At 43.8% G+C, this 20,000-nt stretch overlaps 3 protein-coding genes across 5 annotated transcripts in view; 2 read left to right on the plus strand and 1 right to left on the minus strand.

The window, feature by feature from the left end:
* rps27a (ribosomal protein S27a) overlaps positions 1 to 255 on the plus strand; it is a 1,969-nt gene extending 1,714 nt beyond the window's left edge. For both annotated transcript variants that reach the window (XM_069177254.1, XM_069177255.1), the window contains exon 6: positions 75 to 255. In XM_069177254.1, coding sequence (XP_069033355.1) covers positions 75 to 224 — 150 coding nt within the window. In that variant the 3' untranslated portion in view covers positions 225 to 255. The remainder of the gene's footprint in view (positions 1 to 74) is intronic.
* A 1,194-nt stretch (positions 256 to 1,449) lies between these two features.
* Positions 1,450 to 20,000, minus strand: part of LOC138215213 (bone morphogenetic protein receptor type-1A-like) — a 43,582-nt gene continuing 25,031 nt past the window's right edge. The window contains exons 3-13 of one of the 2 annotated variants that reach the window (XM_069177253.1): positions 17,377 to 17,625; positions 12,815 to 12,971; positions 11,675 to 11,777; positions 11,249 to 11,348; positions 11,075 to 11,162; positions 10,856 to 10,991; positions 10,571 to 10,763; positions 10,016 to 10,313; positions 9,755 to 9,930; positions 7,030 to 7,160; positions 1,450 to 3,859 (exon numbers count right to left, since the gene is read on the minus strand). In XM_069177253.1, coding sequence (XP_069033354.1) covers positions 3,734 to 3,859; positions 7,030 to 7,160; positions 9,755 to 9,930; positions 10,016 to 10,313; positions 10,571 to 10,763; positions 10,856 to 10,991; positions 11,075 to 11,162; positions 11,249 to 11,348; positions 11,675 to 11,777; positions 12,815 to 12,971; positions 17,377 to 17,443 — 1,575 coding nt within the window. In that variant the 5' untranslated portion in view covers positions 17,444 to 17,625 and the 3' untranslated portion in view covers positions 1,450 to 3,733. Of the gene's footprint in view, positions 3,860 to 7,029; positions 7,161 to 9,754; positions 9,931 to 10,015; positions 10,314 to 10,570; positions 10,764 to 10,855; positions 10,992 to 11,074; positions 11,163 to 11,248; positions 11,349 to 11,674; positions 11,778 to 12,814; positions 12,978 to 17,376; positions 17,626 to 20,000 lie in introns of both variants that reach the window. The other variant, XM_069177252.1, reaches the window with a different exon arrangement.
* LOC138215160 (coiled-coil domain-containing protein 1-like) overlaps positions 18,062 to 20,000 on the plus strand; it is a 5,998-nt gene continuing 4,059 nt past the window's right edge. Inside the window, exon 1 of the mRNA XM_069177164.1 lies at positions 18,062 to 18,066. Coding sequence (XP_069033265.1) covers positions 18,062 to 18,066 — 5 coding nt within the window. The remainder of the gene's footprint in view (positions 18,067 to 20,000) is intronic.

The following is a 20,000-nucleotide window of genomic DNA, read 5'->3' on the forward strand; positions in this document are numbered from 1 at the left end:
AACTTTACATTTTTCTGCCTCTATTTTTTCTTTCCAAAACTCTTTTTAACGTTCGTCTCCTTTTATGTTTCCAGGTGGACGAGAACGGTAAAATCCACCGGCTGAGGCGCGAGTGTCCCGCCGACGAGTGCGGCGCCGGCGTCTTCATGGCGAGCCACTTCGACCGCCACTACTGCGGGAAGTGCTGCCTGACCTACTGCTTCAACAAGCCCGAGGACAAGTAGGCGTAATAAAGACGGAAACGTTTTGACAGGACGCAGAGACTCCGTGTGGTCATTTCATAAACCGCCTTCACGTAGTTTCTTATTGTCATTTAGAAACAAATAATATTTCTGGTTTCAGCCTCTAAAAATGAACTTGTGATGCTTTTTCTTAGTCGAATGAAAATAAAATCAACAAGTGAAGTTGTCTATGAAATCATCTCATTAATTAAACTTGTTATTGGTGTGTAAAGTGTCCTGACTCCAACCTGCCTGAGCTGCCGTGTTGGTGTTTGTCCAGCAGGTGGCGCTGTGTTCAAATACAGCAGCTAAGGAAACAAAGTTTAAACATTTTCATCATCATGTCTGGAAGCTCATTTCTGAAGAGATTAATTAAAAAAACCTTTAAATGTACATTCTGATACAAACTTAAATTTTGAATGAAAAAGACTTTGATCTTAACTGGATTTAAAATAACAATTTGACTTGAGGTTTAAAATTGACACGATTTAAAAAGCGAAAAAAAAAAATTGTATTGACAGAAATGAACTTTAAAAACTGAAAACATTCAATATTTTGTTAGAATGACATTAAATATGAATTAAGTTGCAAGAAAATAAATCTACAAATGTTAAAGTAAATGTCTTTAAAGTTAAAAGCAAAAATTTTACCACGTTAAGTTGAAAAACTTTTTACCAATTTGAGGAAAGTTAACATTTAGATTTGCATTGTTGAAAAGTTAAAAACATATTTTAATAATTTTAAAGTAAATGTCCAAACAATGATGCTAAATCAGAAGTGGAACATTTAAAACCAAAAATATTTAGTCAAAAGGATAATTTAACATTTTGACTTTTGTCATTTCAAGTTTGAAAAAAATATAAGAACAAATTGTTCAATTAATGAGATCTGACTATTTATTTATTTTGGATTTGAGGATTCATATTCTATCATCTTGGTTTTCCTATTTTGACTTGAGTTCATGTTCCTGTTTTGAAGAAATAAAATCAAGACCAACAAACCTGGAACAAAAAGATTAAAATTACAAATACAACAGTGCAAGTTCACGAGAACACTTTACAGAATGTAAAAGTTGCATCACAGTTAATAAACAGCTTTAAAATTCCCTCAAAAATAATTCTTTAAACATGAATACTAATTGATCATCCATGTTTTTTTTCCTGTCAGAAATATGCTTCCTCACATTAAATGTAAAATAGAAAAGAAGAACGTTGGACGCTGGCGGAGGTAGTGTACTAAAATAAGGTTATTTACTTAAAAATCGGTACATTGGACAGACTGTATACAGAGTTTTTCATTTCCTTGGTAAACTCATAAGGCACCAAACCAGATGCTGTACAAAACAACAACAACACCAAAACAAACAAACAGAACAACATGTAGGATTTACATATTAGAGAATATTCCTATACTGGGCTTTAATTACAGAGAAACACACGACAGTTACGGCTCTTAAATAGCTACTGAACGAACGTTAGCTTCGTGCACACCGACACGAGCATGTTGCCCTGCTGCCATGGAAACCAACAGTCCGCCATTTTCTGTGGCCTGGGTTAGCCTAGCTTAGCGCAAAGACTGGAAGCGGGGAAACTGTTAGCACAGCTTCCAAAACAAAAAATATTTGTATTCCGACACCGGATCAAGAAACTAAATAAAACGTAAATGTGACACGGTTTTTTTTAGGTTTTAAATTTTGATCAAGCTAGGCTATCAGTTTCTACCTGCTTCCAATCTTTGTGCTAAGCTAAGGCTAAATACATCCAGGAACTTTCAGATAATGACAATAATTTCCTATTATTCTAATTAAAGTCAACATAAGCTGGAAGTCGGAGCGAAACTACGCGTCCACGAAGAGTTAATTTATCATCTGAGATGCTGCTGGTTGCAGAAATCTTTTACTTTGTTTGATGAGGTTATTCATTATTTAGATGAACATTATCTTGGCAAATTTGAGTCAATCAGCAATTGATTGTCTTTTTCCTTCTGTTACTGTCGTTCAACTTTTTAAAGTGAGAAACAGGAAAAAATACACAAAAACAGCAAAAGTAATCGTAGCACCAAACTTCGTTTACTACGAATCTTTTGACTGAAGCCAGAAACTGTTGAATTTATAAGGTCGATAAAACGGGAGTATTTTATTTTTGGGATGGTACGATTTAATTTGTAACGACTTTTATTTCATGGTGATGATCATGTAATTGGGAAAATATTAAGATCTACTTCCTGTAACCATCAGCATCTCAGAGTCCGTTTATATTTTGTTTAGGTGGTGGGCGGGGCAATGCATAAATCCGCCCCTTATAAATAGCCCCGCCCCCAAAGCACATAACATTCTGTATATACGACATCCATGACTTCCAGTTTGCAGGGAGGGACTCTTATCGAGAAATAAATGAAGGTTAATCCAAATTTAAGCTTAGTTTCATTTTTACTAACGTTTTTCAAAATTAGAAATTATCTGATTGGATGTGTTAAACTCAGTGGGAGGAGCCAAATAACGAGGTAATCTACATTTTAGAGAAGCAGACCGATGTAACTGTTTTTATCTTTACTTTAAAACTCTCATTAATCAGCTGTTGATCTCGACACCAGATCATAAAAGGCTGCAGCAAACAATTTCGTTAGCGATAAATCTGCGTTTAATTCTGTCCGATCCCACAATGAAACATTTTTAAGTTTACGTAAAAAAGCAGCCAATCAGAATATCATGATTCCCGCCTGATATTTTCGTGCAGATCTTGTTCGCTACGTTTTCTTTTGGTGTTCTTTGCTCCGCCCACTGACGTCTAACTCCACCAATGAGCTTCCAAAGCAGCTGCAGCTCTTTACACAACCTTCCCATGAGACAGACAGGAAGCAGGAAGTGGACAGACAGACAAACAGGACGGCAGACGTCTCGGTAGCGGACTCCGTCGTCTCCCGTCGGCGTCTCCGAGGAGCCGCTGGACGTGGACACCGCTGCAGCAGTGTTCTGGGTCTTTAGATCCTCTCATCAGGACGCACGGCATCTAATCTCTACATTTATGTACACATTCAAATTCACATATTATAATAGTACCTTATTTTGTCTTTATAGTTAACTCTACTTTAAGAGTGGAGATATATTTCAATATGGCAGGAGAACTCAGTCCTGAAGAGAAAAAAAAAAAAAAATATTGGCATTTTAAAACGGGCAGAAGAGGAGAAAGGCCGTGACCTTAAAAAAAACAACAACTTTGTGTTCATTCACAACGAGCGTCGAAAGCCCCGCCCCTTTCCCCCCCTCCACAGGAAGTCGTCATTGTCTCGTTTGGCTTTCACAGAAAGCGTCAAACCGCGCACGAGGAGGAAGAGGAGGAAGAGGAGCAGAGTTCAGCCCTCAGACGGGTCCTTTCTCATTTTATCTCCCAGCTCCTCCTCTTCCTCCCCTTGATGAAGGTCCGAGCTCAGGAGAGCCGGTCCGGTCCGGTCCGATCCAGGCTGAGTGAGGAGAAGGAGGAGGAGGAGGAGGAGGAGGACGAAGAAGAGGGCGGTCAGATCTTGATGTCCTGGGACTCCACCATCTTGGCGAGCGTCTTCTTGACTCTGAGGATGGTGAGGCGGGAGGCGGGGTTATAGGCCCAACACTCAGACATCAGCTTCAGCATGGCCCGGAGGCACTGCGGAAACACCATCAATAACACCATTAACAACAACACCGTCAATAACACCATTAACAACAACACTGATTAATAACACCATCAATAACACCATCAACAACACCACCATCAATAACACTGATCAATAACACCATCAACAACAACACCGTCAATAACACCATCAATAACACTGATTAATAACACCATCAATAACACCATCAACAACACCACCATCAATAACACTGATCAATACCATCAATAACACTGATTAATAACACTGATCAATAACACTGATCAATAACACCACCATCAATAACACTGATCAATAACACCACCATCAATAACACCATCAATAACACCATCAATAACACTGATCAATAACACCATCAATAACACTGATCAATAATACTGAACAATAACACCATTAATAACACTGATCAATAACACTGATCAATAACACCATTAATAACACTGATCAATAACACCATCAATAACACCGATCAATAATACTGAACAATAACACCATTAATAACACTGATCAATAACACTGATCAATAACACCATTAATAACACTGATCAATAACACCATCAATAACACTGATCAATAATACTGAACAATAACACCATTAATAACACTGATCAATAACACTGATCAATAACACCATTAATAACACGGATCAATAACACCATCAATAACACCGATCAATAATACCATCAATAACACTGATCAATAACCATTAATAACACTGATCAATAACACTGATCAATAACACTGATCAATAACACCATTAATAACACCATCAATAACACCATCAATAACACTGATCAATAACACTGATCAATAACACCATCAATAACACCATCAATAACACCATTAATAACACTGATCAATAACCATTAATAACACTGATCAATAACACTGATCAATAACACTGATCAATAACACCATTAATAACACCATCAATAACACCATTAATAACACTGATCAATAACACTGATCAATAACACCATCAACAACACCATCAATAACACCATTAATAACACTGATCAATAACCATTAATAACACTGATCAATAACACCATCAATAACACCATCAATAACACTGATCAATAACACCATCAATAACACCATCAATAACACGGATCAATAACACCATCAATAACACCATCAATAACACGGATCAATAACACCATCAATAACACTGATCAATAACACCATCAATAACACCATCAATAACACCATCAATAACACGGATCAATAACACCATCAATAACACCATCAATAACACTGATCAATAACCATTAATAACACTGATCAATAACACTGATCAATAACACTGATCAATAACACCATTAATAACACCATCAATAACACCATCAATAACACTGATCAATAACACTGATCAATAACACCATCAATAACACCATCAATAACACCATTAATAACACTGATCAATAACCATTAATAACACTGATCAATAACACTGATCAATAACACTGATCAATAACACCATTAATAACACCATCAATAACACCATTAATAACACTGATCAATAACACTGATCAATAACACCATCAACAACACCATCAATAACACCATTAATAACACTGATCAATAACCATTAATAACACTGATCAATAACACCATCAATAACACCATCAATAACACTGATCAATAACACCATCAATAACACGGATCAATAACACCATCAATAACACCATCAATAACACGGATCAATAACACCATCAATAACACTGATCAATAACACCATCAATAACACCATCAATAACACCATCAATAACACGGATCAATAACACCATCAATAACACCATCAATAACACCATCAATAACACCATTAATAACACTGATCAATAACACCATCAATAACACTGATCAATAACACCATCAATAACACGGATCAATAACACCATCAATAACACCATCAATAACACCATTAATAACACTGATCAATAACACCATCAATAACACCATCAATAACACGGATCAATAACACCATCAACAACACGGATCAATAACACGGATCAATAACACCATCAATAACACTGATCAATAACACTGATCAATAACACTGATCAATAACACTGATCAATAACACCATCAATAACACGGATCAATAACACCATCAATAACACGGATCAATAACACTGATCAATAACACTGATCAATAACACCATTAATAACACTGATCAATAACACTGATCAATAACACCATTAATAACACCATCAATAACACCATCAATAACACTGATCAATAACACCATCAATAACACCATCAATAACACTGATCAATAACACCATCAATAACACGGATCAATAACACTGATCAATAACACTGATCAATAACACCATTAATAACACTGATCAATAACACTGATCAATAACACCATTAATAACACCATCAATAACACCATCAATAACACTGATCAATAACACTGATCAATAACACCATCAATAACACCATCAATAACACCATTAATAACACTGATCAATAACCATTAATAACACTGATCAATAACACTGATCAATAACACCATCAATAACACCATCAATAACACTGATCAATAACACCATCAATAACACGGATCAATAACACCATCAATAACACCATCAATAACACTGATCAATAACACCATCAATAACACCATCAATAACACGGATCAATAACACTGATCAATAACACGGATCAATAACACTGATCAATAACACTGATCAATAACACCATCAATAACACTGATCAATAACACCATCAATAACACGGATCAATAACACTGATCAATAACACTGATCAATAACACTGATCAATAACACCATCAATAACACTGATCAATAACACCATCAATAACACTGATCAATAACACCATCAATAACACTGATCAATAACACTGATCAATAACACTGATCAATAACACTGATCAATAACACCATCAATAACACTGATCAATAACAATTCAAAACAGCAGTTGGAAAGTGACAGGAAACAGAAGTCAGAGACCGAAATAAGAAACATTGATCGTAAACATTGATCGTAAACATTGATCGTAAACATTGATCGTAAACATTGATCGTAAACATTGATCGTAAACATTGATCGTAAACATTGATCGTAAACATTGATCGTAAACTCTCCGATGAAGCTGAATGTCAGAATAAATGTGAAAGATAAACGGACCTCGTCGCTGTTCCAGCGGTTGGACACAGTGGGACGAAGACCTTTCACACAGACCACCTCCAGCATGTCCTCGTAGGACGGGTCGGAGGGAACCATCTCGTAGTACGGAAGCTGGTAGTCCTCCACCATACCTGCACACAGAAACACACCTGGTCACACACCTGGTCACACACCTGGTCACACACACACCTGGTCACACACACACCTGGTCACACACCTGGTCACACACCTGGTCACACACACACACCTGGTCACACACACACCTGGTCACACACCTGGTCACACACACCTGGTCACACACACCTGGTCACACACCTGGTCACACACACACCTGGTCACACACCTGGTCACACACACCTGGTCACACACCTGGTCACACACCTGGTCACACACACCTAGTCACACACACACCTGGTCACACACCTGGTCACACACACCTGGTCACACACACCTGGTCACACACCTGGTCACACACACACCTGGTCACACACACACCTGGTCACACACCTGGTCACACACCCGGTCACACACACCTGGTCACACACACACCTGGTCACACACCTGGTCACACACCTGGTCACACACACACCTGGTCACACACACACCTGGTCACACACACCTGGTCACACACACCTGGTCACACACACACCTGGTCACACACCTGGTCACACACACACCTGGTCACACACACACCTGGTCACACACACACCTGGTCACACACCTGGTCACACACACCTGGTCACACACACCTGGTCACACACACCTGGTCACACACCTGGTCACACACACACCTGGTCACACACACCTGGTCACACACACCTGGTCCCACACACCTGGTCCCACACACCTGGTCCCACACACACCTGGTCACACACCTGGTCACACACACCTGGTCACACACACACCTGGTCACACACCTGGTCACACACACCTGGTCACACACACACACCTGGTCACACACCTGGTCACACACCTGGTCACACACACCTGGTCACACACACACCTGGTCACACACACACCTGGTCACACACACACCTGGTCACACACCTGGTCCCACACACACCTGGTCCCACACACACCTGGTCCCACACACACCTGGTCCCACACACCTGGTCACACACACCTGGTCACACACCTGGTCACACACACCTGGTCACACACCTGGTCACACACACACCTGGTCACACACACCTGGTCACACACACACCTGGTCACACACACCTGGTCACACACACCTGGTCACACACACACCTGGTCACACACACCTGGTCACACACACCTGGTCACACACACACCTGGTCACACACACACCTGGTCACACACCTGGTCACACACACACCTGGTCACACACACCTGGTCACACACACCTGGTCACACACACCTGGTCACACACCTGGTCACACACACACACCTGGTCACACACACACCTGGTCACACACCTGGTCACACACACCTGGTCACACACACAGCTGGTCACACACCTGGTCACACACACCTGGTCACACACACCTGGTCACACACACACCTGGTCTCACACACACCTGGTCACACACACCTGGTCACACACACCTGGTCACACACCTGGTCACACACACCTGGTCACACACACACCTGGTCCCACACACCTGGTCCCACACACCTGGTCACACACACCTGGTCACACACACCTGGTCACACACACACCTGGTCTCACACACACCTGGTCACACACACCTGGTCACACACACCTGGTCACACACCTGGTCACACACACCTGGTCACACACACACCTGGTCCCACACACCTGGTCCCACACACCTGGTCACACACACAGCTGGTCACACACCTGGTCACACACACCTGGTCACACACACCTGGTCACACACACACCTGGTCACACACACCTGGTCACACACCTGGTCACACACACCTGGTCACACACACACCTGGTCACACACCTGGTCACACACACACCTGGTCACACACAAACCTGGTCACACACACCTGGTCACACACCTGGTCACACACACCTGGTCACACACACACCTGGTCACACACACCTGGTCACACACCTGGTCACACACACACACCTGGTCACACACCTGGTCACACACACACCTAGTCACACACCTGGTCACACACACCTGGTCACACACACACACCTGGTCACACACACACCTGGTCACACACACCTGGTCACACACACACACCTGGTCCCACACACCTGGTCACACACACCTGGTCACACACCTGGTCACACACACACATCTGGTCACACACCTGGTCACACACCTGGTCACACACACCTGGTCACACACACACCTGGTCACACACACCTGGTCACACACACACCTGGTCACACACCTGGTCACACACCTGGTCACACACACCTGGTCACGCACCTGGTCACACTCACGCACCTGGTCACACACACACCTGGTCACACACACCTGGTCACACACCTGGTCACACACACCTGGTCACACACACCTGGTCACACACACACCTGGTCACACACCTGGTCACACACCTGGTCACACACACCTGGTCACACACCTGGTCACACACACACCTGGTCACACACACACCTGGTCACACACCTGGTCACACACACCTGGTCACACACACACCTGGTCCCACACACCTGGTCACACACCTGGTGCCTCATTATTTCTACCGATATCCCGTTCCCGTTAATAATCCCAGCAGCATGTCGGAGGTTAACGTGACGTGTTGCCGTTCGTACCTCCGGTGACGCAGCGCCGCGCCATCTCCCAGATCACCAGGCCGTAGCTGTACATGTCGGCCATGATGTAGGCCTGGAAGTGGTTCTTGTTGAGGCTCTCGTCCAGGACCTCGGGAGCCATGTAGCGCCTCGTCCCCACCCGGGTACTCAGGGGGACGTCCACCTCGTTGGTGTCGCTACGGCAACGACAGGTCACAGTTAACAGAGCCGGACATTAATCTCTCGTGCAGACGGGAACAATCGTGCGATTAAAGCGGGAACCTGTTGAACTTGACGGCGAGGCCGAGGTCGGCGATGCAGCAGGTTCCGTTCTTCTTGATCAGGATGTTCTTGCTCTTCAGGTCTCGGTGGGCGATGGCCGGTTTACCCTGCGTGCCGTAGATCTCCGTGTGCAGGTGACAGAGGCCGCAGGCCGCCGAGTAGGCGAGTCGCAGCAGCGCCGGCGTGTCCAGCGTGGTCAGCTTCAGGTAGTCGTACAGAGAGCCGCTCTCGTGGAAGTCGGTGATGAGGAAGAGCTGCGTGAAGGCACCCGTTCCTTTGATGTCGGCCGCGATGAAGCCTGAAGACAACAGAAGAGTTGTTCAATAACGTTCTAGAAATAGAAAGTAACAAAAGATTTTAAAAACAAAGTCGAGAAAAGTTTGACAGATTCCTCCTGTAACTCAGTCTCAGTTAAACAGCATTAAAACTGATGACATCCTCATTCTTCTTCTCTACATTACCCACAATGCCCCTCTCCTAGCATCTACCACATCCTTCCTCCAGAGGAGGTTTGGTTCTAACTGGGTTCTCTAGGAGGTATGTATGTGTCGGTACCGAGGATGTTCTCGTGTCTCATCAGGACCGTCTGGTAGATCTCCGTCTCCCTGAACCAGCTGGCCTCCTCACGGGTGAAGAACACCTTGACGGCCACTTTCTCTCCCCTCCAGCGGCCGAGCCACACCTCCCCGTACCGACCCTTCCCGATCTGACGCACCATCTGGATCTGCTTGGCGATGGTCCGCTGCACCTGCAGGACGGGTCGCCGATATTTATAGTTGTATAGAAGCAGTCGTTGTCGCAGCTGGTCTGGTCCAGGTGTGTGTAGTGTGCCGCTCTTACCAGCAGGGGGAGCCCGGAGCCGCTGCCGGAGCTCTGAGACTGGTGGATCAGGTCTTTGAGAGACTCTCCTGCAGGGATGAACACTTCCTGCTCCAGGTCCTTGTGATACCGCTGCCGCTCGCTCTGCCACTTATACCTGAGAGACAGAGAGTTACAGCTGCACCGCCTCAACAACAACAACAATAACAACAACAACAACAACAACAACAACGTTCCTACCTGTAGTAACAGACCACGGTTACACAGATCAGGGTGCAGCAGCAGACCGTCATGGAGATGAGGAAGGCCAACCAATGGGGGCTTCCCTCTGCAAACACAACAACGAGCAGTGGGGTTAAAGCCGTGGCTCCCGGCCCACCCGTCGTAACACCCAAGTCACAGAGCTGTAGTTACCGGGGGAGGCCTGCGGGGGCAGCGTGGGCTGCAGGTCTCGGTTGCAGAAGTTGGTGTTGCAGCACTCGATGGTCCTCCTGGTCTGAGCTTTGGGGGAGTCCTGTCAATCAAAGCAGCCCGTCAGTCACACACGTTTTTGTTTCCCTCCTTTCATCGAGATTCTTTCGTCTGGTTTTCTCTTTAAGCTTTTTGGAAGCTGTTTGTTTACTTTCAACTCTTCTACACTTTTGGAACATTTTTACTCCCATTTGGTGATAATAATAAAAAATGATGTGAAAATGCAGATTTTTATTGAAAACCCACCAAATATGTGAATCAGTCTGGTGGACCTGTTAATAATAAGACAAATGTACTGTGTGTGTGTGTGTGTGTGTGTGTGTGTGTGTGTGTGTGTGTGTGTGTGTGTGTGTGTGTGTGTGTGTGTACCTTGCACTGGAAGTGGGAGCCTTCGTACTTCATGCATCCCGATGTCAGCTGCACTTCTCCGAGCTCGTCCTCCTCGATGATGGCGAAACACTGACCGTTGGTCCTGACGACACAAACACACCATCACTTTAATCAATAACTGATTGATTGATTGATCAGGAACTAGCAGACAACACATGACGGTTTCATCTGCCGGTTATTGTCTCGATTCATCGATCACATGTTTGAAACATCGTTTTGTTTTTGTTTTCTTTACGATCATGTGACAAATAAAAACAGGAAACGTTTAATCAGCTTCTTTTAACTTCTGATCTCAAACTACAAGCAGCTTCCTCTGAATCATCCTGAGTCTCCACCGGTCTCTACTGGACCCCACTGGACTCTATTGGACTCTACTGGTTTCCAATGGTCTCTACAGGACTCTACCGGTCTCCACCAGTCTCTACTGGACTCTACCAGTCTCTACTGGACTCTACCGGTCTCCACTGGTCTCCACCGGTCTCCATTGGTCTCCATTGGTCTCCACTGGACTCTATCGGTCTCCATTGGTCTCCACTGGACTCTATCGGTCTCGACTGGTCTCCACCGGTCTCTACTGGACTCTATCGGTCTCCATTGGTCTCTACTGGTCTCCACTGGTTTCTACTAGTTTCCACCGGTCTCTACCGGTCTCCATTGATCTCCACCGGTCTCTACTGGTCTCCATTGGTCTCTACTGGACTCTACCAGTCTCCATTGGTCTCTACCGGTCTCCACTGGTCTCCACTGTTCTCTACTGGTCTCTACCAGTCTCTATTGGTCTCTACCGGTCTCCACTGGTCTCCACCGGTCTCCACTGTTCTCTAGTGGAGTCTACCAGTCTCCATTGGTCTCTACCGGTCTCCACTGGTTTCCATCGGTCTTCACCGGTCTCCACTGGTCTCCACCGGTCTTCACCGGTCTCTACCGGTCTCCACTGGTCTCTACCGGTCTCCATTGGTCTCCACCGGTCTCTACTGGTCTCCATTGGTCTCCACCGGTCTCTACTGGTCTCCATTGGTCTCTATTGGACTCTACCAGTCTCCATTGGTCTCTACCGGTCTTCACCGGTCTCTATCAGTCTCCATTGGTCTCTACTGGTCTCCACTGGTCTCTACTCACTGGCAGGTGTTGTTGGTGGCGTCGTCGGGACAGTGTCCGGAGCAGTAGCAGCTCAGGAAACGAGGGAGGTCCTCGGGCGCGATGGTGGAGTCCTCGCCGGGCCGCCGGGCCTCGGGTTTCACCCCTGTCCCCTGCAGGACGTGGTCCGGGTTCTGACCTGCAGCTGGACAGAGAGACGAGAGTCAGAACCAGAAACGGGTCACACAAACGGCAGGAAGGACTGAGTTCAGTTTATATCAGCGGACAGGAGTGCTCATTAACCACCATGTTGATGATGTCAGCTACAGGAAGAGACCACTGTTAGCCAGACTGTCACAATAAAAGCAGAAGTGTGTGTGAGCACTTCCTGTCTGCAGTGCATCATGGGAGCTCAGACAAACATCACTGGATCTCTGAGAGTGAAGGAAACCTTAAATCAGACAGATTCTCAGGGGAATTCTGAACTGACGGTTTCTCAGCAGATTTATGGACGTTTATTTACTTCCTGTTTAAGTTCGCGTCACAGGAACACACACACACACACACACACACACACAACACACACACACACACACACACACACACACACACACACACACACACACACACACACACACAAAACTCCTTATGTTAATCACGCCTCAGACAGACTCCAGATCAGATTTATCAAAGCGACTCTGGAGGTGAAACATTCCTCCTCTATCAGCTGTGAGGAGGAGGAAGAGGAGGAGGAGGTGATGAAGCTCCATATAAGGACCACAGTAACAAGCTGAGGGGGTCAAAGGTCACAACATGCAGATAAACAGGACCCAGCCTCGTTTATTGTAAAATCATTTAACTTAATTTTTTACTGTAAATATCTGCTCATATTTAATATTTTAATCATTACAGAAAGTCATGTTTTAATACTTTAATATTTACTTCATTGAATTAATTGAGATGAAGATTTTTTTTCTGTATTATTTAAAATGTTTCTTCTTTTTCCTATTTTACATCTTTAAATAAATAATATCTGTGATTTAAAAGATTCATTGATTAAAAGAAATATTTTACAGTAAAATGAAACCATGAATATTAAACAATAACAGGTGACAACAAATGAAGATTTATTAAAATATTATGCTTGTTTTTCCACATATTTAAAAGATTTTTATGATGATGTTGTTTTGTAGTTTTCCTGCAGGTGCGATTGGTTGGTTTTATTCTTTATTTAATTCTTTACTCTCCTATCATCCCAATAATGTCCCAGTTTCCATCCACAACTGCCATTTCATATGAAGGAGTCAGGTACTGAGTCAGATGACCAGCAGGTGGTGCTAACGCTCCAGTCTGAGTCGTTAAACCGCTGCAGAAGAAGTAGTGACGTTTCTGTTTCAGGTTAAAGTTTCCTTAAAATACTGACACTTCTTATTCATACGTCAGCTGTTCCTCCTTTCTGTGATATTTACTAAGATGGAGAGCAGAAGATGTCTGGAGGTGTTTTAACGGTTCAGAGTTCAGAGACGAAAGTTTCATTTAAACGTACGCCGACGTCTCAAAACATGAAAAAGTCAAAATGGAGCCATGATGTCATCACCCTGCCTCCCCGTAGGGCCAGAACAGCTGTGATTGGCTGAGAAGTTCTGAGTGACAGGAGTGATGAAGAGGAGGAGGAGGAAAAGGAAGGGGGGGGGTGGAAATGGCTGCTCTGCTTCTGTCTCCATCCACATGTGTGCTTAATTGTGCCGGCAGTCGGAGTGGAGACTGAGGTCTGGCAGAGAGGACGCTGGGTAACGAGACTCTTAAAGAGGCAGCTGTGTATTTACATGCAGCAGCGATGCAGCAGCAGCAGCGATGCAGCAGCGATGCAGCAGCAGCAGAAAAATCCAAAAACGTTCTTTTTTCGTTGTTATTTGTCTCTGAGCCGATTATCTGCAGGATTTTAGGACTTTCATGTTCATTGGAACATTAATTGTCAGATACGACTTTAAAGGCCATGAAACGTAAAATAGAAACACATTTCTGTTTTAGTTCTGAGGGATCTCGTCCGACAGAAACCACTGCAACCTTGCTGCGCTCTTATTTTGAAGGCCTCGTTTGTCTCGACTTGTTCCGTCTTTCTGAGAAACTTGAAGATTTTACACTCGAGTTTAGAGTCACGTTAAAAGTGCGAAATGTCAGTTTGTTCATGAAATGAGGTCAACAGCTGATTTAGTCTGTGAAGGAAGTTCAGTGAAGAACCAACAGATCATTTATGAGTCTTATTGTTATTTGTTCCTTTCCTGCCGTGTTGTCATTTCGGTGTCGTTACAGGAGAATATGGTCTGTACGATCCGAGTGTTTTCCGCCCTGAGTGGTGTCTGCAGGTGGAGCTGCAGCCTCAGTAATAAAAGGTGGATGATCAGCGGTGTGAAGCCCGAGAGGACAAACAGACCATGTTTAAAACAACGCTGCACGTCGTCTCCTGTTAAACTTCTACATTTTACAACCCTGAAGTCTTCTCATTAAAACGCCGACCTCCCGCTCCTCCGACAACTTCCTGCCGGTGGATGTTTACTCGGCCCAACCTGTGTTGCCGTGGCGACGGAAGCTTCCCAGTGAGGTAATTAACAGCATCGTTATAGTCAGAGCAGAGAAATAAAGACGGAGCAGAGGAGACGGCTTTCTGATGTGAAGCGAAACTAAACCAACCGCAAAATAAGACTTTCTTCTAATTTGACTTCTTCGTTCTCTGCTGAAGACGCAGACGATCATCAAAGTTTAATGACGGCAGAAGATGGTTGAGATCGTTTCTCTGCAGGAAACACTGACGTCACATTAATAAATACAAACTCATTAAATCTGCAGTGTTCAACTAAGTTATTCTTTAAAAAAAAACAAATCTTTGCATTATCAATAGAAATGACTTCTCATTTGCAGTTTGCATTATTTTCTTCAACTTTAACTCATTTTACAGACAAAAAACCCCCAAAAACCTGCAAATTACATTGTAGTTTTTGATCAAAACAATTAGAATATAATAAATATACGAAACCTCGAATCTCAAAGAGGAAGATTTTTAAAGAAGTTTCAGCTTTTTTAGTTGGATTTTCTTTTTGGTACTTTCTTTATTTTCTTTCACTTTAAACTGAAGATCTTTTAAGTTTTAGACTTTTGATAAAACAAAAAAATACAATTGAAGTCATCTATTTAAAAACTGTGACGTTCATAAATGATCAATTCATCACAAAAAAATAAATAAGAAAGTAAAATAATTAAAAGATAATGAAGATATTTAATAGTTGCAGCCTTAAAACAGACTCAGAGTAAGACTTAAAAATGTATCCGTGTTTTAGAGCTGAATTTAATGTGTCGACTGATAATTATATTAATAAATTAATATTATTAATAATTTTAAGTGCTTTATGGAGTAAAAACATTTCCAACTTCTTTTCTGTTAAAAACCTCCTGTACTATTAATGTATTATTAATCGATCTGCTGACTCGGCGTACTGATTAAGAAAATAAAAGTGTGTCGAAAGCCGTGGCTCCCAGACAACGTCCTCAGAGGGACATAAAACGTTTCCACAGCAGCGATTCGTCTCCGGAGGGACGGACGGATATTTCCGGAGAACAATGGATGTTTGGAGCATTCAGCGCCGCTCGCGGCTCCGAGGTGCCATACAGGAAACGCTTCATGAGCAGACAGGAAGTGAGAGCGGCAACAATCAGTTCAACAGCTTCCTGCAGGGGGTGAGGGGAGGGGGGGGGGGCTCTGAGCTGCTGAGATTTCCCACCACAAACTGAATCCTGTTCACCTCAGGAGGAGGAGGAGGAGGAGGAACAGGAGGAGGAGGAGGAGGATGAGGGACAGGAGGAGGAGGGGCAGGAGGAGGAGCAGGAGGAGGAGGATGAGGGACAGGAGGAGGAGGGGCAGGAGGAGGAGGAGGAGGAGCAGGAGGAGGAGGAGGAGGGGCAGGAGGAGGAACAGGGGAGGAGGGGCAGGAGCAGGAGGAGGAGGGGCAAGAGCAGGAGGAGGAGGAGGAGCAGGAGGAGGAGCCTGGCTGTTTTTAATGATTTTAAGATTTCTTCAGTTATTGTTTGATGATAAACAAAACAAACAAAACAAAAAAAATCTGTGAACAGTAAATTCTGCAAACTTCCTTTTTCCAAAAACGTGAAAACAAATATGTCTAACTTAAGGTTTCCATGGCAACACTATACTTCCCGTCAAAAAGTTTTTGTCCGTTCACACAAGTGAAATTATAATTGTGATGTTTTCTAAAATACTTCTGATGATTATGAATAATTATTAAATCACTACTTCAGCTTCACAACATCACAGATGTTTAAAGAGGCGCTTGTTTTGATCACCTGACGGTGTCAATCACCTGTCAATCATCCATCAATGCGGTTGGCTTTGCAAGGTCAAAGGTCATCAAGTTTAAAAAGGTCAGGCAACATTAATTTAATTAAACTTTATTTAAATAATATTCATATTTGAGTTCCTAGAAACCGTCTTGTGACGACCAGCTGAGGATGTTTTTAAATATTTATTTCTTCTATTTATGGAACTTGTCATGTTTTATGTGCGTGAATATTAAAACCCAGTTTGCACGTCTTACCGTCAGCTGACAGTGACATCATCAGCGCGGCGGCCAACACGGCCACGTGGACCGGGACACCTGCCATCCTGCAGCACCGCTCTGAGACCGCACCGGAACTGGACCCCGGTGCTGGTGAAGCTCTGATATCCACAGCAGGAGTCTGGGAGGAGGAGGAGGAGCAGGCGACAGGAAGGGGCGGGGCTTCTGGAGGGTGATATCACAATATCAGGTCCTGTCGGGTCTCACTGGCTGTTTGGGTCCAAAACCCTGAAAGAAGGAAAAGAAGCAGGAAATTTAACGTCATGATGACCAGAACCATGTCTGGTTCTGACAGAGGTTCTGTTCTCCCCCCCCACCCCACCCCCATTGGCCCCGTGACCCGTCCCACTAACTACCGAAATATTGGTCCAGGGATGTTCTGCAATTACAGACGCTAACAAACGGCATGCTGCAATTAGTGGTGCCGAGCGGGGCGGGGAGGGAGGGGGGAGTAAATGGGGGGGTGGGGGGGGGATTAGTGGCCAGTGTCTGTCACTTTTCATTTGCCCGAGGGGGACAAAGAAGTCCGACCTGTGACCCACTTGTCACACGTCTCTGACTGAGGAGAACAAAGACACACACACACACACACACACACACACACACACACACACACACACACACACTTCTGGGCCCCTCAGACCCGTCTCGTGTTCGGGTCGAGATGCAGTACGTCCTCCTTGTCTCTGATCAGCTGATCGTCTGATTGGTTGATCAGGATTCCTGGTGGTCATGTGACCTCATGAAGGAGGATCAATAAGTTCAGAGAGCAGCAGGATCAACTTTTCACACCAAATATTTAAATGTCAAAAATCTCTTTTTAAACTCGTCCCGACTGAAATTAAAGAATTAAAGTAAAAATTTAACTCAGTTGTAAACAGGCTCTAGGCTCCGCCTCCTCCCTCTGCCGGTCTGAGAGGGGGAGGAGTTTAGTTGGATTCACACCTGATGATGCAGGTGAGTCTGTCTGTAGATCTCTGAACAAAGATAACTCAGAAATACTAAAAAATATAAAGCAATTTATCGACTATGAATCAGTTGTTTTTTTATTTAAATGACAAAAGTCACATAAAAAAAGACAAAAAGGCGTTTGCCTTCTTAAAAACTGCAGCCAATCAGAGAGCGGGACACCGTCTCAGTCTGAGGGACGCAGGATGAGAGAGACGGACGCCTTTTCACCTGGAAACAAACCAACCAGAGAGTGTTTGTGTTTGTGTTGATAACAGAAAGTGGGAGAATCTTCACCTCACCGCCACAACAGAAACCTAAAGTTTGTTTGTAGAGATCAGCAGCACGGAGAGATAACACACACACACACACACACACACACACACACACACACACACACACACACACACACACACACACACACACTCAGAGGCAGAACAAGACGAGGCAGGCTCAGGAAGGAGCCCCCAACAGGAAGCACGCCTCTCCCATCCTCCCTCCACACACACACACACACACACACACACACACACACACACACACACACACACACACACACACACACACACACACACACACACACACGACTGAAACATACTTCAGTCATTCACCTCCAGGAGAAAAAAAACAACACAGAAACCCTCCAGGTGTCAGCTAACTTTCACTCCTCCTCTTCCACCTCCTCCTCCACCACCTCCTCCACCTCCTGTTCAGACTTGTCTCTCATCCTTCGCTCTGATTCTCAGTCAAACAACAGCGTCTCCTTCTTCATCCTGAGAGTCCACGTTTAAAATTACCTCCTAGATTCTCCATGTTAATATTTGAAAGTTCATTTCAGAGACAGATTGTCTTCTTTTCTTGCACAACATTCAGTGGGAGGGGGGCGTGTCCGAGACACAACTAGCTCCTCCCCCAGCTCATCCAAATATGGTCACTTCCAGCTCCAAAAATAAAGAAAACGCCAGAATGCCAAACTGGAGGATGCAAAAATGATACTTGGATAAAACTTGTTCGTAATCACAGCAAAACACCAAATTTCTTTGGTGTTATTTCCTTTAAATTCTTAGGTTTTTTTTTAAATAGTTTGAAGACATCAACTCTTGTTACTCGAGAAGGAGAACAAATTAGACGTTTTACAGGTTTTAATAACACATGTGAAACTAATCTCCAGCTCCAGAACCAACCGGATGACTTTTATTGTGAAAAACACTCCAGCTTTGGTTGAAGTTATACGAAGTATCTTCGTATGGAATTAAAAGATCATTTCAGCAAATTTAACCGTCTGAAACAAACAACCTGCAGGTTCTTTAAAAAAACACCAACATTACAGCATTTATAGAAGTCTCGTCAGGTTTTTACATTTTTGACGGTCCTTGAACAAACCAGTGATATTAGAGAATCTCTTTATTCTACGTCATTTAAAATGTCTCCAAAAAATAAAGCGTTGGATTCAGATGGCGTAAAAAAAACAAATGAAACAGCTAAAACTAAGTTTTTTGTTTTTATTCTCCAAATCAATCATCTCTTGACCCCTAACGTTTATCCTGTGACCTGTAAGAGGGTCTCGACCCCTAGATTGGGAACCACCTGAGACTTAATAGAAGATACTCGTGTCTTTTTAACTGAATTTAACACGTCATTTCTCTGAATCTGAA

The sequence above is a fragment of the Embiotoca jacksoni genome, unplaced genomic scaffold, assembly GCF_022577435.1.
Source record: "Embiotoca jacksoni isolate LCO1_2020_lvr unplaced genomic scaffold, fEmbJac1.0.p SCAF_70, whole genome shotgun sequence".
Lineage (NCBI taxonomy): Eukaryota > Metazoa > Chordata > Actinopteri > Embiotocidae > Embiotoca > Embiotoca jacksoni.